The sequence below is a fragment of the Copidosoma floridanum genome, unplaced genomic scaffold, assembly GCF_036245765.1.
Source record: "Copidosoma floridanum isolate Cflo_tuat_1 unplaced genomic scaffold, Cflo_Japanese_pri ptg000027l, whole genome shotgun sequence".
In the NCBI taxonomy this organism is placed as follows: domain Eukaryota; kingdom Metazoa; phylum Arthropoda; class Insecta; order Hymenoptera; family Encyrtidae; genus Copidosoma; species Copidosoma floridanum.
The window spans coordinates 2,560,575-2,585,788 of record NW_028321904.1 but is presented as its reverse complement, the minus strand read 5'-3'; the positions used below and the strand labels follow the sequence as shown (position 1 = coordinate 2,585,788).

General features: G+C 34.6%; 2 protein-coding genes across 2 annotated transcripts; one reads left to right on the top strand and one right to left on the bottom strand.

Moving 5' to 3' along the window:
- The first annotated feature begins 295 nt into the window (after positions 1 to 295).
- LOC149373751 (uncharacterized) lies at positions 296 to 13,986 on the top strand. The gene is made up of 9 exons (XM_089595750.1): positions 296 to 303; positions 8,362 to 8,504; positions 8,660 to 9,055; positions 9,359 to 10,016; positions 10,071 to 10,935; positions 11,050 to 11,361; positions 11,515 to 11,638; positions 11,738 to 13,873; positions 13,937 to 13,986. The coding sequence occupies exons 1-9, from the start codon at positions 296 to 298 to the stop codon at positions 13,984 to 13,986; spliced, it is 4,692 nt and encodes a 1,563-aa protein (XP_089451876.1).
- Positions 13,987 to 16,316: 2,330 nt separating this feature from the next.
- Positions 16,317 to 16,898, bottom strand: LOC149373750 (uncharacterized). The gene has a single exon (XM_089595749.1). The coding sequence runs from the start codon at positions 16,896 to 16,898 to the stop codon at positions 16,317 to 16,319; it is 582 nt and encodes a 193-aa protein (XP_089451875.1).
- Between the last annotated feature and the right edge of the window lie 8,316 nt (positions 16,899 to 25,214).

Sequence of the window (25,214 nt, the reverse complement as noted above, 5' to 3'; positions counted from 1 at the left end):
TAACATTTCTCCTTCTTCTAAAAAGTGTAGAACATTCGGCTCTAATACTATGTAAACGGTTTTTTTTTGTTATATTATAAGTATAACTAAATAAATGTAAGTATAAAAAGTGTAAATCTAAAAATAAGGATAAATCACAATAAGATTTACTAATTCAACTTTTCATAAAACATTAGGCTTATTCATTATGATATTTGTTATATACCTTGGATACAACAAAATTTTTCGTTATAGTATGATGTCATGTACTTTGAACACCGCGAGTTGTTGGCATAAATCATATATTTTCATGAAAATGTGCAAGTAAGTTTTTAGCTAAAAAAAATATAAGTTTAACGTAAGGTATATAAAATAAATGTGCCCACAAAATATAACCATATACATAGACAAGCAAAATAACAAAATTTTGTGAGTCAATTCAAATTGAAACAAAATTTTATTTATTAATCGAAGTCTCTTTAAGTATGACAGAGAGCATTCTCCGTTCTACTTAACCTTCCCAGTGGATGTAGTAGTGGGAAAATGGGTTAGGCATTTTACTTATTTACATCCACTGTGGCTAATGAACAAAAAAAAAGTTTCTGAGTAAATTTCGATCAAGTTAGATCAAGGAAATATTGTTTGAGAGAAATTGGAGGTTAAAACTACCGGTCTTTGCATAAAGGAATACTATGCAACATGTGGTTTCAATAAAGTGGTTATTTATAATATGTTAGTTCACAAAAAAAAAAAAAAAAAAAATAATAATAATTTGTTGATGGTATTTATATTTAAACATATATGAACTCAAAGGTCTTAAAGCTAAACAGCTATATTATTATTGAAAATAAACATATAATATATTATAGGTACGGAACATTTCAGTAGTATATTCTAATAAAAATAGAGTTGCATGGGTTTTTAAACTTTGAGTATAAATACATTTGAGAATCCATAGTAACAATAACTATTATAATCATAATAATCATAATAAAAAAAATAATAATAATAACAATAGTCATACTAAAATCTGTTGGGTTTCTTATTGCCAATGCTTTTAATTGCCAATGAATTCTCTTTAAAAGCCTATTTTATTCATTAAGAATATCAAAATACTGTTGGATCTCTTATCACAAACACCTTCTCACCTAAGAGCTTATTCTATTCATTAAAAACATTTAAAAATTTTAAAAACTATATTTATTTATTATCACTCACGCTTGCTCACTTATCAGTCCATTTTATTAATTAATAGTACTTAAATCTGTTAGGTATTAAGTTGCTGATACTTACTGTAAGAGCACATTTTTCTATTAATTTTTCTATTAATCAAAACTATAAGGCTTCTTGTTGCTTATTCTTATTTGCTTGAGTGCATATTTTATTTATTAATTGTATTAAAAAATTGTTGGGTTTCTTATCACTGACACTAGCTCACCTAATGGCCCTTTGAGGAATTACACTTTGGTTGTGTTGAATACAATTATAAAATATAATATCTAAACTTTAAGGTAACAAAACAAACCTGCCAAAGTCTTTTAAGATTGCTGTAAAATAGAAATAAAATTCTGTAAGAAATATGTAAGATACTCCCATAGCAATAAACTAAAAAAAATAAATGGTTTTCTTGTACAATTAATAGATAAAATCACCCGTCATTATGTCATGATAGTTTCATGTACCATGAAGTGATCAAGTCTTACTAATTTGTATTTTAATTTTATAAGTGTTTGACTTGCAACAATTTAATAAAGACAATTTAAATTCAATGCACATAGACCATATACTGTTATACTCAAAGCTGAGTATTTATGGATAGACAAACTTTAGCTAATTGAGACGTGTCTAGCCAAATCACAATCTTCTCTAGCATTTTGGGGTTTCATGGCTATGCTTCAAATCGTCCTGGGGCTACCAGTGCAAATTATATTTCAACAGCAAGCTAAGAATAACAATCCTGACAAGTTTGAGCAGCCACAACGGCCTCGCTCTCAGTGGTTGTTCCAACGGCATACCCACAGATAAGGTATTTTTCACGCCTATTTTTTTAACTAATAAAGAACGGTTGATTATCCAAGGTACGACTCAAATACAAGATATTCTTTGATCAGTGGGGCGTACCTACTTGCAGCACGGTCTTTGTACACAAAAACTCTGAAGGTAAGATTAAAACTATTCGCAGCCAGCTCTATCAACAAGAATAATAATAGGAAAAGGCTGGTAGTATCGAAGCTTTCCCTTTTAAGCCATTATAAGTATTTACTTTCTCTACATAATTATTAATTTGATCGATTCTTTTAACGGCCACGTAAATTAAACTATTTTGCCAATAAACTCATTTTTACTACCATTTCCGGGAACAATTCGTTGACTTAAAAAACATACAAAGCCGGCTACTATTACATTCAGTCAGTCATTCAGTGGCAGACGTCACGAACGGAGCTGTTCGCCGCAAGCCTGGGAACCCTGGTGACCAACGACCCTATAGTACCTTCTTGACTCCAAGCGTTGAACCAGAAATCATCTCTCTGAGGTCTGCGCTGAATGAGCCCAATAGCTATGAAGAAAAAATAAAACTTTAGCAAATGGGACAGTCTCCAACGGGCAAGCATCATGAACTAATATCTCTCCTTAAATCACTAAAATAACTAAGTCTGCAAAAGGAAGAAGGTGCTTTACGTCACCAACGTCTTCAGTGTAATACCAGAAGGCGTTAGGAAAGAGAAAGAGCTCTACAACTAGATCCAATGCTTTAGACATTGAAGTCTTTCTCTTGATCAATCCGGTCCTACAATAACAGGCCACAGAAGATCACCCTGAGATATAGAGGCAGTCACGTGTACTGGAAACTTTAGTCAAGATAGCGTTTACTTAAGAAGCTCACTGTATCTTTTAGGGCCATCGAACGTTAAACTACCTCGCCAACAAATACATTAAAACTCAACAAAGTTAACAAATAACAGTCTTTAGAGCTCACAAAAGTCTTTATCATGATGAAAAATGCAAAACGGCGAATTGGAGGAAAACTTTCAGTTTCATCAGAAGGGGAGCAGTTTTCTCTCATAACCCTGACTGTCTTTTTTTAAATCTTTCAGATTTTTTAATGGGTAGAATATGGTTTTATATTTTTGTGGTGATAAAAAGTGTGCAGATAAATCTCCAGGCCTTTGTTGCTCTGGTAATAAAGCTTTGAGATAAGAGAAAAAAGATATTTTTATTTTATTTTTTTTTTTGTAAGTCTTACATTTTTACAGCTTTTAAAAATAGCCCTTTTCGTAGATTATACAGGAAAACCTAAAAATCAACGGCCCTCTAGGGCCCAGTGATTATTCTATGGTATAAGCAACGCACGGTATTTCTTAGCACAATCATAATTTTTTTGTTTTTTACAGCTTATTATTTGACTTAGTAAACTGTATGGATTTTGAATATTAGTGTTTTTGATAAGAAGATTTCTGTTCTCAGAAAAGTCAAAGATAGATGTATAATTCTTTACTGATAACGTTTGACATTACAAGTCAACACACTACGGTGTTTCATTTAGTGAGTCTCAGGCAATTCCGAGACAGGAGGCTGCTAGTAATGTAATATATTATGTGATTAAATAATGTGAGATACTTTCGATTTTATATAAAAATTTTTGATTTTTATTACAAATGTTATAAAATTTTATATATTTATCGTATATTATAAGCAGTCTATGACTTGTCTATTTCAGAACATGAAGGCCCAAAACTCTGTGATAAACTTCTTTCTGAACTTGACAAACTTAACTTTCTTTCTTTCAAGCTTGGTGAACTGAACTTATTCTCTTTCCAGCTTGGTGAGCTAGGCTTATCTTTTTCCGAGACAGTGAACTGAATTAATTTTTTTGCAAACTTTTACAAATTCTTTTGTAACTTAAAACGTATAATTAGTATTAAAGCTACCTACTGTGGCTGACACTTTAGTTAGAATGCAGATATCTTAGAGGTATGGAATAGTTAAAGAAATAAAAACACAGCACGCTATCTTTAAATTTAAAATTTAATTATTGTGATAACTAATACTACAACTTTTCACAAATATTATAAAAGAATGTCATATTTCTGTTTTGTTACTGAAATGTACTACCTCAATAATAGTGTACTCTAATGAGTATGTTTTCAATAATAATAACAAAATAACTACTGATCCATAGCCTTACTTAACTACTACTATTTATCGCTTATTCAAGAGACGAATAAACTACATTGTCTCTCTAGTAAAAAACATCAGCCACTGATCATGAAAAAATATTGTCATTGTCTGAGTGTTGGCCACCACTGCGTGATGTATGTACCCTTTCTGTAAATTATCAAAAATTCTGACAATTGGATTTATTCTTTTAAAAAAAATAATTAATCTGTTAGTTACAATATTTGTAAGTATAAGTAGATTTGTCTTGCAATAAAACCGAATATCTCAGGTTTTTAGATCCTATGTCATTATTACGAATCACTATGAAATTTGAAAAACACTTTTAGATAGTGTTATTTATTTTTCAGAAAATGACGAAACAAAGAAACTGTAAGCTGTTAAAGCTTAAAAATGGCGTTGTGTACACTGTATCTGGTAGTCCCGTTCAAAAGAGTGACATTTCTTGTATCATTTTAGCAAATGCCAAAGACAACTTTTATGTGGTTGTACGAGATGTGGAGAAGTGTTATGTCAGTAGACAAAAATTACCAACATATTTTTTCCCTGCTCATTTCTTAGGAATGTTGTTGTAGAAGTATTATAAGCAAGGATCAACGTGGGTCTAAAAAAAGGTGAATTACCAGCAGGTTACTCATACCTGCAGCATAATAATGATTCATGTAAATGCACGCTGGCCTATGCTGACCAGAAGTGAAAAACAAACAAAACATTTTTCGATGTATAAAAATAAAGTAACCGTAGATGCAAAAGTTTAACTGGGAACAGTTAAGGTGAGGAGTGAAATAAAATGCGAATATAAATTTAGATTAGCATTAAACAACATAAAGTAAAATATTAGGATAACTTAAAAGTAATACAGACAAATGAGCGAAAATAATAGAAAATTCCAAAATTCCCACAAACAGTTAGAAACAACCCATACACACTACACTGTTAGCAAATAACAACATTACATGTTAACTATGGTATAGTTAGTAGAACAACCTTATTAATTTACGGAGACCTATCCAACTTTTACCATTAATGTTCGCAGCCTCATGATTGAGCGATCAACCCATTTTTATCACATCAAAAACCTTATAAGCATACTAAAAAGGTCTTATTTGTAATTAAGTTAATTTCTAACACTTTTTTAAATGAAACCGGAAAAGTTAACCCCCTTTTCCTGACTCGGAGATATCAAAAGAGACACAGAGAGCTTATACTCCTGCTCTCGATAGGGGTAATGGAATTTTCAATTTTATAGGGTACCACGAGCCAACTCCCTCTCCAACGACTAGCATTACACAACATGTTGACTACAACTCTACCAAAATTTCGTATTATTTTTACAACGTTATAAACAGTTAAAACTACCAGTAAGTCTAATTATATTAACTTGTGGCAGGCAAAGTACTATTATTTTCTTGATTATCTTTAAAACTACAATTATTATTGTTACTATTATTGTTATTGATATTATTATTTTTCTTACTATAATTATTATTATTATTTTTATAATCATTCTTATTATTATTTTTACTATCATTTTCACTATTATAACTGCTACCACTTATATTATATTTATAAGTTATTATGGCAACAATCACCCTTACTGATGTCTAAATATCAGTGTTAATAGATATGTCATAACTATGCCGATGATTTATTCACGCAAGCATTAAATACATTGTTAAGCAATTTTTACCACTCTTTCTGCAACTAGTTTAGTTGAATAAGCCAACGATGTTTAGCATTAGTAAATACCAATAATATACTATTTTTATGTTAGTTTTAAGTTGCATCTAAATTCTGTGAAATTTGGACACAGGGGAAGGAAAGGGCACGAGTAAGGAAATCACCTTCTCTTCTCTTGATGTACAGAGGAAAGGGAGCTGGATGTGGAAAGTGTCAAGTTCAGAGTAGCTAAACAAGAGCAGTTCCAGCCAATTGGATTTTTGGTTAATGTCATTTTTGCAAGATTTTTCCGAGTAAGTTTTCCAGCGTCACTCTCTGACTGAGATCCACTACTCCCTATAAAAAGGCCTGGAGGCCCTGAAAAATAACTTAATTTTCAGCCCTTGAGCGGTAGACGGAGTAGTTAGAGTCCACCTTTGCTATCACCTAGTCTTTGACAAGCATGGTATATTTTTAATTGGATGTCACTTGCCTCTGTTCGCACTGGTTCGCCGCATTTCAAATCTAAATTAAGTGTTTAAAGTTTATACTATATATATATATATATATTTTTTTTTTCCTGTTTTTTTTCTCTTTTTCCGTGCAAGCATGAGATCAAACGTGGACACCATTACTCGCTACAGCAGTGGTACCTGTGGAGTATCAGGTAATAAAATATCTGTTAAATTGTACCTAAGAACACAATAAAAACCAGTACTCGTGGTGGTATTGATGGATTTAAGTCGGGTCGCGAGTTAAAATACCATCAACCGTAGAAATAATACCTTTACTCGTATAGGTACAGGTAGTTTCTAGGCAGCGAACAGTCACCCATTCGACACGCCACTCCGGGTAAATTTAACATACCTTAGGCGTGCCGCGAGTAAGTAAATCAAGATATTGCACAACAACCATGCTCATTTTTTGCAAATACTTCTTTCTGCTTAATTTTACTACCCTCTAGCCCCGCGTACCACCTACGCGCCTAGTGTGAGTTCCAAGTCATTAAACGCAAACTTAGACTCAAAAATAAATCGTCGCACAGACGTAACAGCAGCAAAGTCGAGCGCAACGCGTCCAGTGCCAATGATACGTCATTATGTGCCAATAGTTTCATTAATAAATATCACAAGGATTAAAATTTTACTTCTGGGAAAATACACGGTAAATAACTGAGATTCCATCTATTTTTTCAAAATTTTTAGTACTTTGCAAAATTCGTAGGTTAAAAAATAAATGTATCTTACAATTTGTTTTCAATTTTAATATAGTAAATAATGCAGATAGTAATAAAAACAACTTATAGCATTTTGTGTAAATATATATACATATGCATGCATGCATCATGAACATTTCACACCCTTAAAATACATTAATCACATGCAGCTTTTAATGGTGACAGAGAATATTTTATTGCTGTCAAGAAAGTGAGCTTTGAGCAATCAAAGTTCCCGTCTTGCTCACACATGCGCCGCCTTATGGATACATCGGGCACTACAATCACTTGAGCTCTTCGTGGTCGTCTGACGACTCACTCTACTTCTCCGGCAGCCGACCGATACACTCTCTCTTCTTGATCGCCACGTTACCGCTGTTAAACTACTTTCACTGTAACAGCCTAAAGCTGACCTTGCTGTAATACGTTTATTATAATACTTTGTGAGATCAAATCTTTTGTGTATTTCCTTCGCGAGTGCCTACCGTCATCTCTGAGCCACCAACTCTGACAGGTTATGGACCCCACTTTTTTTTTCTCGAGAGGACGAGCCAGCCTTGCCATGAAGGGCTTTAGAGGAGGAAAGCAGTGAGTAATTTTTCAGAGTGTCTTGCTTCAGAGGTTCCATATCGTGTTTCCTGCGTCAGGGTGATAATGTGCATGAGCGAATGGTGCAGGGCACAGTGCTGTTAAAGTTTTTTTTTTTTCATTGTCCGCGTGCGGCCAGCGTAGTTCAAAGTAGAAGTGCGTGCTGGTGGTCGATATAATAAAAGCCCGCGCGAACACCACGATCACGCAGACCTGAGCGAGGCCGCCATTTTTTGGCGCGCACGGGCCTCGAGAGCTACAAGCACGTGAACAACATACGCGAATTCTTGCTTGAAGAGGCTAAATTTTTTTTCACTACTTCCTTTCTTATTCAGAGTACATTTTTTTTCCTACTTATTTGGTGCTGTCAGTTGGATAAATCTACATCCTTCGAATAGGTGTATGTACCTATAGGTACGTAACTTGCAAGCGGTGCTGCAAGTTAATAAACTCCCGCAGCAGTTGACCTTCTTAACCATTGCGGAGAGGGGCTGTTAGTTTTTTTTTCTCGCGAAGCTTCGGTTTTACATGCGCGAGTGCACCTCTTTCCCACGTTTTTTTCGAGTTACACGCAGTGCGGTGACACGAGTTGGGAGGGAGCAAGTGTGTGAGATTTGAGGTTAGCGGGGCTAACAAGCCAGGTGTTGATTCCAACCGGGCAGGCAGTGCCGTCCGTGTACGAGAACACGCCCACATAATAAATGCATGCATGCATATTAATTTCTTGTGTTTGGTATATTCAGATGTGTGTCAACAATAACAACGAGGGCTGTCTCTCAGAAGAATGAACAAGACCAAGAGTCCCAAATAAACGTAGAGTCCAACTTTACCGAAACACCTCCAAGGGACAGTCCTCAAGATTTACCAGTTGTCAACTCAGAGAAAGGTGAGAATATTTTTTTCTCCTACTTGTTCTTTCCAGAGTATCAGAGTGTGAATCATTTATATCAGAGAGGCCTATCGAGGTGCTGGCAATATAAAACCAGCAGCATCAACTTCTGCAAAATCCAAACAATCTAGAGACATGATTCACAATTTCAGAGTTGTTGGAGAACACGACTACCCCTCAACTAAGATCAGAGGACACTGACAACACCATTCAGCAACCAGAGATTGTTGAAATTAGGAACGTTGGAGTCGAACAAGCAGAAGTAATCCAATCTTGGGATACGGCGGTTGACAAGCTTTTAACACTGTCAACAAAGATGGAAAGGGCGGCAGACGCCATGTCCAGTGCAACAGAAAAGATTCCGGAGTTTGTTCAGGCTGCCAACCTCATGACCAAAGCTCTCAATCTAGTATCCACTAAGATTGACAGCTTGACACGTGCCACAGAGTCCATCCAGGACTCTCAGAGAGCCCATAGAAACTCAGAGGTACCACCTTTATTTAACTCTACCATTAACGATCAGAGGTTTCAAAGAAACACGAATATGAGTGACTTTACTCTCTATAATAATCCTCTCCCAAACCCCTTTGGTAACATTAATCAGAGACCATATAATCGAGATAGCTTAGATGACACTGATAGACTCGATAATCTAAATAATGCACTAGACAATCTCAGAAAATCAATTGATTTAAATAAGAATACTTCTAAACCTTTTTTTAAGAAAAACTACATTCTGACTCAAAAAGGGTCTTTCAATGTTTGGTTTGATCACTTAACTTCAGAATTAAAAACTAATGATCTTTCAGATTTCATAGAAAATAGTAACTTAATTGATAAATACACTTCAGATGAAATCGAATTTAAGAAGAGTCTAGTTAGAGAATTGCTAATTAATCACTTAGATGAATACTATCACAAGAAGGTACTAAACATTGTAGACCCTAGAGAAATTATAAATAAATTAAAATCCTTTAGAATGGCTGAAGCCAATATAACAGCCTCGTCAGTCAGAGCCAAACTATATCGTCTTAAAATTACAACGAAAGAGAAAGTCAATGACTTTATTGACAGGTTTGATCATATAGTAAGAGAGTATGAAAACTCAGACGGTATGGTACCTCTGACTGAGGAGGAAAAGAGGTCAGCCTTTTACCAAGCCGTGGCAGACAAATTCTCAGAGCTGCGTACAGCCAACATGGTTAGGCGACAGACCACAAATACTGAGATGAGTCTTGAAGACATGAAGACAAGTCTAATACAATTGCAGGCTGAAAGAAATCAATCAGAGTTGAATTTAGAGCAGGCCAGGGCAAACATGGCTACATGCAGTCAGAGAGTCAACGACCAGGCGAATAAGGACACTAAGTGTTTCCGATGCAACAAACTCGGTCACAGACTCATTAACTGTCCTCTAAGCCAGTATCGACTCTGGTACTGTTTTTACTGCCAGGATCTCGAGTACCACAAGGGAGATGCATGCCCAAACAGGAATCATCCTAAAGATGGGTATGTTAAAAATAATTCTAATGACAATAATAATAATAAAGGTAAAAACAATAGCAAGCTCAGAGGTAATGGTAGAGGCAAAGGCAACGGTAATTTTAAATTCAAAGGTTATGGCCGTGTAAATAAAAAGCAAGGTAACATGAGTACACGAGCCAAACAACAACAAGCAACCAAATTTAAGGCTATGTTATTAGGTAATTATAAAGATAACTACAGAGGTAAAACTAAATTATCTTTTATTGCTGATTCCGGAGCAACTCATCACGTTGTTAACAAAGGAATTATCCTAACAAATTTTAAAAAATGCAACAATGAATTCATCAGAAGTGCAAATAAAAACGATTTAGCCAACATCATTATTGATGGGAAAGGCGACTTAATTTTTAAACTAAATTTAAATGAACAGTTTAAATTAACAAACGTGATAGCTGCGAAGGACATCTCCAACAACTTGATCTCCTTAAGACAATTTGCCGATGCCGGTTTAGGCATCTATTTAGATGACAAATATCTAGAAATCTTTGACAAGGAAACGGGAAAAATATATATCTCAGGCGTATATGAGAAACCGAACTGGATAATAGAGTTAGAAGTTGAAAATCAAACCACTGTAAAAACTAGAAATTGGAATAAATATCAGTTCTCGGCACAGATAGTCTCACTGGACGAGTTCATGACACAATCTCAGACAGACATTGTGGATATTCTCAACAGTCAAAACTCAGAGTCTATGGATGAGTCTATCAGTCCAGAGAATACCCAGTCTGAGATTGGGAGGGAGAAGAAAGATGAACTCAATAATTCAGAAGAGCAATTAGAAGATCATACTTCACTAAAACCAAACAATCTGCTACTGAAAAAAATCTACATTGATTTAGACAACAGAAATTCAGATGAAATCGACAAAATTATATCAGATGTAAGTTCCAACAACATTATTAACATTCAGAAGAAGTTAGACGGAGGCCTGATGTGGCACACTAAATTGGGACACGCATCTTTAAAATATTTAAAACAATTACAAAAATCTGAGGACATTTTATCAAAAGTAAAATTCACAGATTCAATAATGGACTGTGAAACATGTAAATTAGCCAAAATGGAAAAATTACCTTTCACAGAGGTTAGAGTCAAAGCCAACAGACCATTAGAAAGAATACATGTAGATACAATGGGTCCCATAAAACCAGACTCGTACCCAGGAGATAACCGTTTTATCATAGTCTTTATAGACGATCATTCTAGATATGCCAAAGCATACTCCGTCAGAAACAAAAACCAGGCAGGTGACTGTTTGGAAGAGTACCTCAAACATGTCAGAAGTTTATTAGGTACAGATGCCAAGGTTTGTTATATTAGAACAGACAATGGAACAGAATTTACTGGAGGAAGGTTCTCAGAGGTTATGGAAAAAGAAAAGATAGTGGGGGAATTTTCTCCACCACACACTCCTGAACTTAATGGCACTTCAGAGCGATTCAATAAATCCATTCAATAGAAAATTAGAGCACTCATGCTCGATTCAGGACTACCCGCTAGCATGTGGTCATTGGCTACTGAAGTGGCCACTCATATATACAACAGAACTCCTCATTCAAGTATTAATTCCGAAACACCAATAAGTAAAATAAATCAGAGTCAGAAGTCCCATTTAGACAAAATCAGACGCTTTCGGTGTTTAGCATATGCTAAAATCCAAATAACCAAAACAAAATTCTCAGAGAGAGCACTCAAAGCCATAGTAGTAGGTTTTACCCTAACAGGGTACCTGTTATGGCATCCAGAGACCAAGAAATTCTTCATTTCTCGAAATGTCAAGTTTAATGAAAAAATAGTATATAAAGACATCAGAAGAAATACAAAACTCAATGAAACCGAGATCTTGGAAAACTGGAATTTCCAATCAGAGACAGAAAATGACAAAACTCTACATTCTGAAGACATACTAGAACCTAATCATGCACACGAGTCTAGCAAGGCTAGGAGAGGCCGACCAAAGAAAAGAGAAGCTGATCAGACGACAGCAGAGATCGAGCCAAAGACGAGAAAGCTGCCAGACAGAACAGCTAGAATTAACAGACCAACATGGTCCCACTTGAGGTTGGCGCAAAAAGATACGTCTCCTGACATCAATTTCACATTAAAAAGAATTACCGACTTAGAAAACATAAACTCAGAGGATGAACTGACTCATGCTTTTATAGCCAGAACAAATCAAGATCCTATCAACTTCAGAGAAGCGGTTAATTCAGTTGATAAAGAAAAGTGGCTGGAAGCAATCACTGATGAACTCAAATCCATGGAATCTAACAACGTGTGGGAAATAATAGATCGACCCTCCCTGGATAAAAATGGTATTAAAGTACACACGATAGATTCGAAATGGGTATTCAAAAGAAAACTGGACTCAGAAGGTAAAATAACTTACAAGGCAAGATTAGTTATCAGAGGTTTTAAAGACAGGAGGGAGTATGAACTCAGAGAAACTTATGCCCCAGTATCTAGACTGGCAGTTATCAGAGCAGCACTAGCTATAGTCAACAAATACGACCTAGACGTCTGTCAGATGGATGTGAAGTCCGGTTTCCTAAATGGGACACTAGAAGAAGACATATTTATGGAAATCCCAGAAGGAATAGAGTGCGAAGAAGAATTCAAGAGCAAAAAGGTCTGTCGTCTTAAAAGATCGATTTACGGTCTTCGAATCAGCCCAAAGAGATGGAATAAACGCTTCACCGAAGAAGCAATAAAACTAGGCTTAGAAAAAGACATAAACGAACCTTGTCTTTTTACTTGGCGTAAAAATAATCAGACGATTATTCTAGTACTGTATGTAGATGATATCCTGTTAGCTGGAAATGACGCAAGTAGATTAATGGCAATCAAATCTAAACTCTGTACAACATTTCAGATGAAAGATTTGGGAGAACCAAAACAGTTTCTAGGTATAAAAATTTCCAGAGACCGAAGTCAAAGAATTTTAACACTTTCCCAATCAGAATACACGAAGAAAATTTTGGAAAGATTCAACATGCTTGATAGCAAACCTCAGAGAACTCCAATGGTAACTAGACAAGTAAATAATAGAGAACTTAAAAATTCAGAGCTTACTACTGCAGGAGTAGCGCAGCGGACAAAAGCTCCATATCGAGAGGCAATTGGAAGTCTTCTCTATCTGGCAGGAGCTACCAGACCAGACATTTCATATGCAGTTAATTACCTATCTAGAAGACAATTGGAACCCACTGAAAAAGATTGGAAAGATGTCAAAAGAGTGTTCAGATACATCAGAGGTACTTTAGATATGAGTTTGATATTCAGAGGAAAAGAAGATAACTTATATGCCATGACTGATACCAGCTTCAGAGACTTGGAGGATTCTTCAACAACAGGAGGTTTTATTATAAAGCTTTTTGGAGACACTATAAACTGGAGAAGCCACAAACAATCGTATGTAACTCTCTCTACTTGTCAAGCTGAATATTTAGCTATGAGCGATGCTTGTCAAGAATTGATTTCTCTGGACAAGGCAATCAGAAACATGATAGGAAAAACTTTATACCCAGTCACAATTTGGTGTGACAATCAATCAGCAATAAAATGCACTCAAATGGATGGTTGTCATAGATTGAAAAATTTCGACGATGACATAAAGACAATTCAGAGTCAATTAAAAGAGAGAGAAACCACGGGTTCAAAGAGCCATATGGCAAATACTCATGGAGATTTTATTAAATTCTGTGTGCAACAAGACAAAGTTAAGGTTCAGTGGATCTCGTCTTCAGAGAATGAAGCCGATATAATGACAAAACCGTTGCCCACAGAAAGCCACAATTACCTCAGAGATAAAATATTAAGTATTCAATGATCGACTTACATTTACACGAATCGCACATTGTAACTACTTATTTTCATTTCAGATATGTCAAACCAGGAAGACAATGATTCCATTGAGACCACCGAATCATAACTTCAGAGTAAAATCAATCTTCAGATGTAACTTTCAGAGTTGATTGGATCTCAGACGAAATTCTAGATTGACTCAAAGGGAGGGAGTGTCAAGAAAGTGAGCTTTGAGCAATCAAAGTTCCCGTCTTGCTCACACATGCGCCGCCTTATGGATACATCGGGCACTACAATCACTTGAGCTCTTCGTGGTCGTCTGACGACTCACTCTACTTCTCCGGCAGCCGACCGATACACTCTCTCTTCTTGATCGCCACGTTACCGCTGTTAAACAACTTTCACTGTAACAGCCTAAAGCTGACCTTGCTGTAATACGTTTATTATAATACTTTGTGAGATCAAATCTTTTGTGTATTTCCTTCGCGAGTGCCTACCGTCATCTCTGAGCCACCAACTCTGACAATTGCTGCTTCTTTCTTTGTTGTTATTCCACTTACTTGTTTCCTATCGAGAAAATATGTGCGTAGAAGAAAAAGACGAGTTTTTTAATATAAGATTATGTTAACTTGCCATTGCACTTGACTGTATTGCTCCACATTCCACATAATGAAAAATACTTAATTGCGGGATTTCTTACGGATCTGTGAAAAATGCTGCCCTGTCTATTCTGACTGATAGTAAGTAATTCAAATGCTGTTGTAAAGATAAAAGCAGGTATGGAGCTGAAACTAGCGTCATCAAGGACGAATCGGGTTTGAGGGGCGCTATGGCTTTAATTTTTTTTCTTACTACATTTGGAAAATAAATAAGTATCGTTGAAATCTTCTAACAAACGGCTTCTATATGTTTTTTTAGCCAATAAAGGCTGCCAGGCTTTGAAAACACAGAGTTTCCCGTTGATTGATCCCTGGTGAGGTTTTTTTGACGTGGAGCTAGTGTTAGCTTTACTGAACCACCCTATATATACAGGAAGTAATCTTATAACTTGCTTAACTGTTTTTGTTGTATTGTGTATTCTTTAGTAATTTTTAATACAACATAAGACTACTTGAAAAATCAGGGTACTTGTAAGTAAATATAAATATCTTTGCAATGTTTTTTAAAGTGCTTAATCAAGATCCAGGCCCCAAATTGCTCTAAAATGTCAGAGTTACAACCTTATCGCAATGAATACTATAAAATGATAATGAAAATCACAACTTGAGGTGAATTGTAATAAAACTAAATGACTAATAGTTATATTATTGGTTTGTATATGTCTGATAAGTAGTAAAAAATATCAGGCAGAACAATTTATTGAAATTTATTAATTTATTCTGTTAATTAAACAATATTTATTTCCATCATGGACAGTTTGTTTTTTAAGTGTCATAAAACGATTTTGTTTTGTTTCATGATAACTTCTTACTTGTATAAATTAAAAAAATAAAACTATTTAACACGTCTGTAGTAAAGTTATTGTTGGCTTTTTTCTACTACTTTCCAGCCCTAAATCAAACATAAAGTGGCAGCTGCTTTGTGCGAAATACTAGCTTTTGCCGTCAATTAAGCACCGATGCTGACTATCGATAGGGACGTGCGTTTAAAATTAGACTTCTGTTGCAAAGCTACGCGTTGAGTTATAAAGCTTCGCTCCGAAGCTGTGTCTATAAGTGCACAAATCGTAAGTGGGTGCCCTTCAACGGTTAAAATTAAAATTCAAGCGGTAGCTAGTAAAATTTCAGATCCTGCTGAAGTGCTGTGGGAGTTTACAGTAGTCAAATCGTTATTCTGATCATGTGACGATCCTGCACCGTTACTAGGGTTCTCGTTCTGATGAGACATATTCGATCGAGGATTTGGCTTTCCCCTTGAATTATCTTTATCGAAGTGCAACTTTGTATGGTGTTTACCTCTACAGGTAAAACATCGCAAATTAGAAGGGCATTTATCAGAAAAATGAGATGTTTGCAAGCAATGTACGCATAATTTTTATTTTTTACGGAACTTAAGTCTTTTAGCCTTTGACATACCGATAAATTTATAACAACAATGAAGCCAGTGGCTAGATTGGCATGAATCGCATACTGGAACTTGCTTTGAGTCTGAAGAGTCAATAACTCTCGTGTTATTAGCTGACACGCGATGAGACTGATTGTTGCGTGAATTAATATTAGCCGTATTTTTGCTCTGACCATCGCGAGAATCAACTGTCGTGCGAGCTTGTTCAAGCGATTAAATACGTCGTTCTAAAAATTTGATTTAATCAGTGTATTTAGAAAATCCAACAGCATTCTCTGGCGATATTTTCCAAGTCTCGCGAGAATTCAGATCAAGTTTGCGTGCTATGCAATGGACAATTCAGTTGTCGTAGTGATCGACTGGATAGTGTAATTCTCGTAGTAAGCAAACCGTTTACTCAGCTTGGTCGATTAAATTATTGAGATCTTGTACATTTCGCATTTTAACTTGAGGTAACTGAATTAAATTCTCGAGAGTATTAAGCAACCGAATCCGAGAGTTATCGTATCTGCGAACCAATTTTTCCCACGCTACTTCAAAATTCGTGTCAGATATATCGAGTCCCTTAAGCCGCTGCGCAGCCTGACCCTGAACAGCATTCATCAAGTGCTGAAGCTTCGCGACTCTGAGAATTGAAGCCTTATCTATGATGAGAGAAGTAAAGCGCTGCTTAAAACTCTTCCAATCACTGTGTTTACCGTAAAAAAAAGGGAGAGCAAGACTAGGCAACGAAACATGAGACTTTGCTGCAATAAAATTATTTATAGTGGGAGCCAGCAATGGGTTTTGACTCGGCGGAGATGCTGCATTCATAAAGGCAATTCTATCGCGAATTCGAGATTTAGCACTGATATAGTCTGACTCAACTAATATGTAACGATCTGCTTTAAAAAACTCGTCTTCCTTTAATTGTTCCTCGTATTCTATTAGATCCTCATGTCGATCGGTTAATCGCTTCCAGTAAGCTTCAAGCATTTCTAATCGAGCTTCAAAATGCAATCGCGTTTGATTTTCCGTTGCGACTTTATCCGTTGAATTTACAAAAAAAATTCAGTATGCGTGGAATTAATTTATTCTGTGATGCAAGAATTTTATTCATGATGAATTTGGCAAGAAAAATAAAATCAATCAACTGATACCTGCCGACTTAAAAGAAGCGAACTATTGATATGTTTAGTGTTCCATTAAAATGCTCATATTTACGTAGGTAAAAACCAGTCAACATAACACCGATAACCTTGTGGGCTTATTAGATCACGACTTGTAACAGGTAAAAATTTGAGCAATGTTTTGAAAATAACAACATGACCTTGACTCACCTCGCTGTAGCTATGCCCCTGCTCCCACTCGCTCGGTCGCCTGATATAGCCGAAGAATATGTCCTGCTACGGCTGAGTTCGCAGGAAAGAAGGAAAGAGATCATATGAGTAGTGCAGACGTCTGCATAATTTTACCATGACATTAATACATATTTTATGAGTGCAAAATAACTGCATAAGTTACTTCTATACAACACGAATATACGTATGCATGTAAATATGTTTTGAAGTGTGCGCATGTGTGTATATATACAATACACACATGAGAGTACGAGTTACTTTTTTTAAGCTAAATGAATAAACAATAATGTTTGCATGAGAGATCGAACATATATACATACGTAAATCATATACACATATGCACATACACAGAGCGCTTAAACCTTTGTCCATTAGTAGGAGAAAGAAAAAGAGAGCACTCTGCGTAGCAGGATATAAATGTAACGTATGGGCCCCGCCTTACAGCACAAGGTCCACTACTGACGCAGTACGGTACTATTCCCACTACCTTGCTGGTAGTGTTCGAGAGAGAAAAAGAGAAAAAAAAGAAGAAAATATGCTCCGTCTACAAGTTCATCTTATTGTACTCCCCTTCCCCTGTCGCAGTATCGCACTATCTTCACCACTACTCTAGGGGGCAGCTAGGGAGGATGCAGAGCCACCATAGTTTATCTACTTATTTGTTATATTATATTACTATCTAAATACGCAATCTACTTCACTGATCATCGTAGAAAAACTGTTAACCCTTGATCATCTATTATTTGTTAAGGTACTAAAAAATTACTATTAAAATTTCAACTACATTGCAAATACTGCTGAACACAATCACATTTGCTGTCCGTATGCTGCACGCTGCATTCACACACCAGTATGCTAAGGTTACGTAGAAGGGCCATGACATAACAATTGGAGATTTGTCCTAAGAAAATCGCTACCTTTTACATATCGACAAGAGACAACAGCAATACTGACACACTCAAAATGCTGTTCACTCACAGTAGCAGAATCAAACCTACTTTTACAGCAACTAGTAGACAGTGGGTGCTGAGGTACCCAAGTATCAAGTTATACTTCTACAAAGTTTTATAGCAAGCAATATTATTTTGAGCATAAAAATTACCTTGTATGAAAGAGAAGTGTGTTCGAAGGTGATGCAATTATCATGGGAATTAGTATACCTACGTTGATTGGGCATAATTTTAGTTATTATTTCATAAGTAAACGATTGTAAACAATATATAATGGCACAATATAATAAATGTAATATATAATATATAGGCTGGCCAGTACAATACTGTGAGCTTTGATCGAGTCTTCCGGTGATTTTAGAACAATTTTCTACTGCATATGCTGATAAGATCTGCAACATTACGCTTACATCCATCACACACGAATCCACACTTCTTCCTAGTCAATATCTATTACCCAAAATCTAATTAAAAAACCATCCTGTAGTGCAGCTTTTGACTGTTTAATTGTTTTATACATGTTACATTGGATAAAATTAATATTCAACATATTACCTTACCAAAAAATCAAATGTTAAATGTTATTTATATGATTTTTAGGAATCTCCCAAATATTCGGGTGCAAAAGATGAAATTTAGATAATCGCATCAAATTTTTTAATAGATCTAAAAGTTAGTTTTTAAATGAGTTTAGAAAGAGGGGATGAGTTGTGCGTAAGAGCACATATGTGAGTACATACACATGTGTCAAACAATTGCTCGCATTACTGCACCCATAACCGTCCCTCTTACTTCTCTAAACTTTTCTCCCACTAATTATGTAAAGAACGTCCTTAAGTCAAAAAATAACTGAAGTCACGAATAAAAAAATTGTAAGAGAATAAAAGCCAATAAAAATAAATTATTGTATTTGTATAGTACAAAAAAATTTCTTTTAATTTTCGAAAATTTTCAAAAAGTATAAAAAATTGTATAAACAATTATTTATTTACTGTAAAAGTAACAGACTAAAAATAAAGGAATAAATATCAAGTAAAACATTCGACAAGTGATCTGCTAAAGTATACTAATTTTCAAGTTTTCTGAAAAAACATTTAAGACAAAATTATTCTAAATTTTATTAATTAAATAAAATATTTCATTAAAAAATTGCTAATTAACATAATTCATAAGTCAACTAAATGCATTTTTATGTACAAAACAAAAATTAACGTAAAAAAAATTACGAATTGCACCATGACATGCGGCAATTAATTTTCACACACTGGGCTTGTTCGTAACAGAGTGGGAAATTAAAGTCTTTTTGGAAACTTTTTTTTTTTTGATACTTATTCTTTTTTTTCAATATTGGTTAAAAGAAATAAAATTTATTAAATTGTGTTCATTCAGTGTGTGGCGTGGTGATGAAGACAAGAAGACCTACCCAACACTATAAATCTCGTAAGCGCTGCTCAAATTAAAAAATTAGGAACATGCTTTTCAGGAACAATAGACACAGAAATTGTCACAAGTGTTTGTCAAAACGAATTAATGATTAACATATTAAAATATTTGCTAACTAAAAACATAAGTTCTCTGAGAAAAATAACTGCCATTTAGAAAAATGAAGCCATCGCAGACTTCAACCAAGAAATATGTAAACTTTGAACAAATGACATAGAAATTACTGAAGATTTTTTGAAGCTATACCTTAGCACCCCACTCAATCCATACGTGAGAGCATTACAGTTTACCAACGCTATAAAATAAATTATGGATCTTGACTTCTACTAGAAAATTACTTATAAAAACTTATAAAAAGTCTTCCTCCAGTGCCGCTTACCAAAATACGAATAGTTTGTATAATATAAGCCATTTAACTCTGGCACCTATGCTTAATTTTTTTATAAAAAATGCAATTGAAATGATACCTACGTACAACGGGTCAAACTTCCAACTCTCAACTTTTTTAGACGGCTGTAGAGAAGCATACCACGTTATTTTAAAAATAAACGAACCTGATTTAACAAAATTAATTTAAATGTAACACTTAAAAAAAGTATCACTCTCCACAAAAAATAAGATCTTTGGCCATCGAAGAAATAGCAATATTTCTTACAAACATTTTCAGATCCACAAAAACATGCCATGGAATAATGGGTGAACTAGCAGCGTTATAACAAAAAAAAAGAAAACAAAACGGAGAGAGAGTGCTATCTCCTTGTCGAGTATACATTTCATTAAAGGGCTACACTGGGAAATTAAAGCATGAATAGGCCATGCAATAAAATTGAAAACTGCCACAGCTTAAACTATAAAGATCAAAAGGGAGTTTTTGTGTTATGAGTCCAAACATTTACAAAAAACAGTAAAAATTATTACCAATAGATAAAGTCAAGATGCACGAATAAACTTAATCCAAACTTTAGAAAAGTGCCAAATTTGTAAAAAATAAGGGCACACAGCAGACAACTGCTAATATTTCTGTAAGACTAGTAAAGTTGACACACACAAAGCCACGACCATGTACAACGCTACACCATCCACAACCAAAACTCGTCCAAGCCTTTCTTTTACACCACTATACACACAGTCCCCGAAAAAGAAATTGTCGTGGAGCCAACTATCACATATCGATTTTGCACCTACATATTAACCAAATACTTATGCATTTAACCAATGCACCCAGCAACAACCTTTAAACTTAATTAATGATGATCAGAACAATAAAAAAGCGTGCAACTATTGCAAAAAGTAGGTCACTGAAAAAGCGATAAAATAGGCCTACAACGATACAATCAGGCAAGAAGCATAAAAAAACTCAGGTTCATTCCAAAGAGAAAGCTTGGAAGAAGCCAGCATAGTAACACAAACATGATGATTTTGCCACAGAAACATAAAGCTAAATAGAAAATAAGACATTTTTTACTTATCAAGTATAAACTATTCAGTATGAAAATAACTTGAAGATACGGAATAACGTAATACCTAGTAAAACCAGAATAAATAACACCAAGCATCCTCAAAAACAACGTGAAAATTCTGTTGCATACACAAGTTTTACATACAAGTTCTCACGCATTTAAAAAAAAGAGAACTTTTACTAAGAACCTCCGAAAGGTGCACAATCCAATCTCAGTAGTCATCCAGAAACAAAAAATTCTAATTTACTAATAATCTCTGAAATCTCAAATTAAAAAAAAAAAAAGGTACACCAAAAGCTTGAATCTAAAATTAAGATACCAAGATTTATGACACAAGCTCCTAAGTCTGAAATCTGAAAAATCATAACACAGACAACCTCGACACAAAAATCAAATCTAAAAATTCAAACTCAACAATAGTCAAGTATCCATTCTCAAAAATCAAAAATATTCTAACCCTATGATTATATGTTGCAAAACTGTCAATAATTGCAATAACACGGAATTTAAAAATCATAACTACACTTTATATGCACAACATTTTGATATAAACGAAAATGCCATGGAAAACGAAAACCTTGAAAGCCTTAAAAGCTGAGGATAATCATTTAGATATGAAAATAAAGACCATGACTTCGCGAAATATTCAAACCCACCTCAAAAACATTACAACACTTAGTATCAAGAAGGGCTCTAAATATTTTAAAGACAGATAGAGACGTATTCAAAAGAATAAAGTCCTCAGAAAATATATAAGCAAAGAAACGGTCCAACAATAGTACAAAAAGTTTGAAATTACGAATAAAAAAAAAATATGCGATGAACCTCAAAAAAAAGAAATCTCAAACACATAAGTACAGTTGAACGTGACACCATCTGAACAAAAGACTCTAAGTTGATTACGTCTTGAACATTTTAGGCATCAAAAATTACCATTAAAAAATCGTAGTAGACTATGCCGATTGATTTAATCTTGGAAGTAAAAGAGTACCCACTATGGACCTTATGGAGCTAAGCATCTAAACAATTACTAGTACTCCCATTTAAATTAAGCCTTTCCGTCAACCTCCCGTTTCACAGAAAGAAATAAACAGACAAGTCAAAGAAATGCTTCAGAACGAAGTAGTTAAACCTTCCATGAACTCTTACGTGGTGCTTGTCTTCTGCTTGCCAAAAATACCAGGACCTGACAGACAAAAAAAAATACAGAGTCGTAATGGACTTTAGAAAAGTCAATGACGTAATACCTGACTACAATGACCCCGTAACCAATATAGCAGATATTTTAGACAAAATTGGCACATCTAAATATTTCAGAGTCTTCGATTTAAAAGCCAGTTATCACCACATTGAAATAAGAAAAGGAGACAGACATAAAATTGCTTTCATGCGTGATCTAGCACCTTTTTTACTTTAAGAGATGCCCTATTAAATTAAAAACATGTGCATTAATATTATGAGCCCTCATAGCTGCCTTAATTCCAAACAGTAAAGAAGCAGCTTATTTTCTTGATGATGTGTTCATTTACTTCCAAGAATTTGATAAACACTATAAATTTAGTATTCAATTTTAAGAGCAACTAAAAGAAGCAAATTTAGTCTTACAGCCAGAAAACTACAAGTTCTTATAACAAGAAATGAATAATCTTGGTCACATGATTAGTAGAAAAAGACTTAACCCTGGCCAAAAAAAGATAAAAGCAGCTCAAGAATTTTCCCAATTAAAAAAATCAGAAAAACGTTTAATAACTTTTAGAATTAGTTGGCTACTGCCATTAATTTATCGCCAAACCCTTAAATAGACTACTTTAAAAAGTATTAGGAGTTCTTGTGGAACAAAGAAATTGAAGCAGCATTTGAAATCCTAAGAAATGAAGTATGCCCTCCTCTAATTTTAATCAACTCTTACTTTAAAAAACGCTCATACTAACGACAGATGCTTCAGGCTAAGCTATAAGGAGCGTGCTCTCACAAAAAGAAATTAAAAAAAATAAGCCCATCGCTTTTATATCCTGCACCTTGTCCTAAAGAAAAAGTAATTACTGTACCTTCTCCAAAAAAAGCCCTAGATTTAGTATATTGCATAGATAAATTTAGAGTATACGTGTACGGAATAAAATTTATATTAGTGACTTATCATCAGCTTCTTTTATGGCTCAACTCGATAAAAGACCTATGCTCTCAAGTCACACGCTGCTGACTCAAACTTGCTGATTTCTAAATCAATACAATATATAAACTAGGCTTCCAGAATGTTAACGCAGACGCCTCATATAAAAACCCAATCAACGTTCACATATTTCTGCTTACCTGCACAGACAAAGAGCAGCAGCAGCTGCCAAATACGACATCAGAAAAAAAATCAGGAATACAGTTTAACAACATGCCAAAGAAAAGGTAAAAACATTACCTTCTACTACAAAGAAGCCCTGTGAGCCTTAGCTTTTAAAAGACAAAAACTAAACAACAATAAAAAAAAAGACCATACATCCCGCTTATCCATTTTTGAGAGAACTAAGCTGGATCAGGCTGTCTCCTTTGTAGAAAAAAAGCAAAATAATAAAGACTTACCAACCACCCACAATAAAACTAATAAAACTTAACAACGAGACTTTCTTGACGGCGAAGAAATTTTTTTTCATTACCTACCCTTATGCAAAGTGTCTATTCAAGAAGAGCACGAAGAAGATGATGTACGAGGTGTGTTCAAAAAGTAACGAAGACTTTTTAATTTCGTGGGTTTGAAGAGTGAAGTTTTTTAAATGCTAACAAAGGCATATGGTAAGTCTGCTATGAGTAAAGCAGAAATTTACGAGTGGTATAAGCGTTTCCAAGATGGCTGAGAAGACGTTGAATATAACGAACGATCTACACGCCCAAGCACATCAACAACCGATGAAAACGTGAAAAAAGTGGCATAGGGCATCATGAATTCTTGTCACAAGGTCAAACAATCAATAAGGAGTGCTACCTACTAGTTCAACGCCGTTTGCGTGAAGCAATCTGGAAAAACGCCCAGTTTTGTGGCAAAACAATTCATGGCTTTTGTTCCACGATAATGCACCTGTTGACACTTCATTGCTTGTTCGTGAATTTTTGGCCAAAAACAAAACTGTTACTATGCCTCAGCCTCCATGTTCGCCAGATATGCACCTATGTGACTTTTTTCTATTTCCAAAAATAAAGAAAACATTAAAAGGCCGTCGTTTTACAAGCATAGATTACATTAAAGGCAAATAGTTAAAAGAGGTTTTAGCTATTACAAAGATCGAGTTTCAAGAGTGCTTCGAGGATTGGAAAAAGTGTTGGCACAAGCGTATTATGTCCAATGGAGATTATTTCGGAGGGAACAAATTAGATAATAATGAATAAATAAATATTTTTTTCATAAAACGGAAATATCTATATGAGAAAAAACAATTATTTTTACTTCACCGACAACCTTGGTCAATCATTAGATGATTTATCACAAGATATACTAATTGATACATACGATAAACTAATTGCTTTTTTGAAAAAATTAGTCATGAGCACATCTCAATTTATTAAACGCAACACTAATTTTCACATAGTTTTATCCATTAAACATCAAGACAGAGAAAGCAGAACAAACAAATTAAAAGCACTAAATAAGTCACTTATTAACTTAAACAAAATATTAATAAAAAAAAAGTAGATCAACAGTCAGTATAGCTGTAACCACCAAATTAGAACGTATCAAATTTCAAAAGATATAACAAATGTTACAAAAGTATATTACACGAACAAAAATAATAACTTGACTGGGAATAGTACAACATCCACATCCACAAAAAACATATAACATTATTAAAGAAATGCATATGTTCCATATTCAAGAAAACAAAGGACTGAATAAAAGCTTAAGTTAACTAAAGCACGAATATTTTAAGGAGCATTAGAAGAAAGACATCTAACCGTAAATACAAAAATTCTTCAAATGCTAACAAAGAAATTAGTGCGTGTAAAAACTAAACAAAAGTCAACGATTTCCAATACAGCTACCAAGCCTTTTGCTAAACTCGCTTTCAACGTAGTAGGCCTGTTACCAGCAACTCAATAAGATTACAAATATATTCT

Coding starts and splice junctions, on each gene's coding strand:
- LOC149373750 (XM_089595749.1), bottom strand. CDS start 16,898: ATGCTTGAAGCTTACTGGAAGCGATTAACCGATCGACATGAGGATCTA.
- LOC149373751 (XM_089595750.1), top strand. Junction 8,505..8,659: donor AGTTGTCAACTCAGAGAAAG/GTGAGAATATTT, acceptor TCACAATTTCAG/AGTTGTTGGAGAACACGACT. Junction 10,017..10,070: donor AGGAATCATCCTAAAGATGG/GTATGTTAAAAA, acceptor TAAAAACAATAG/CAAGCTCAGAGGTAATGGTA.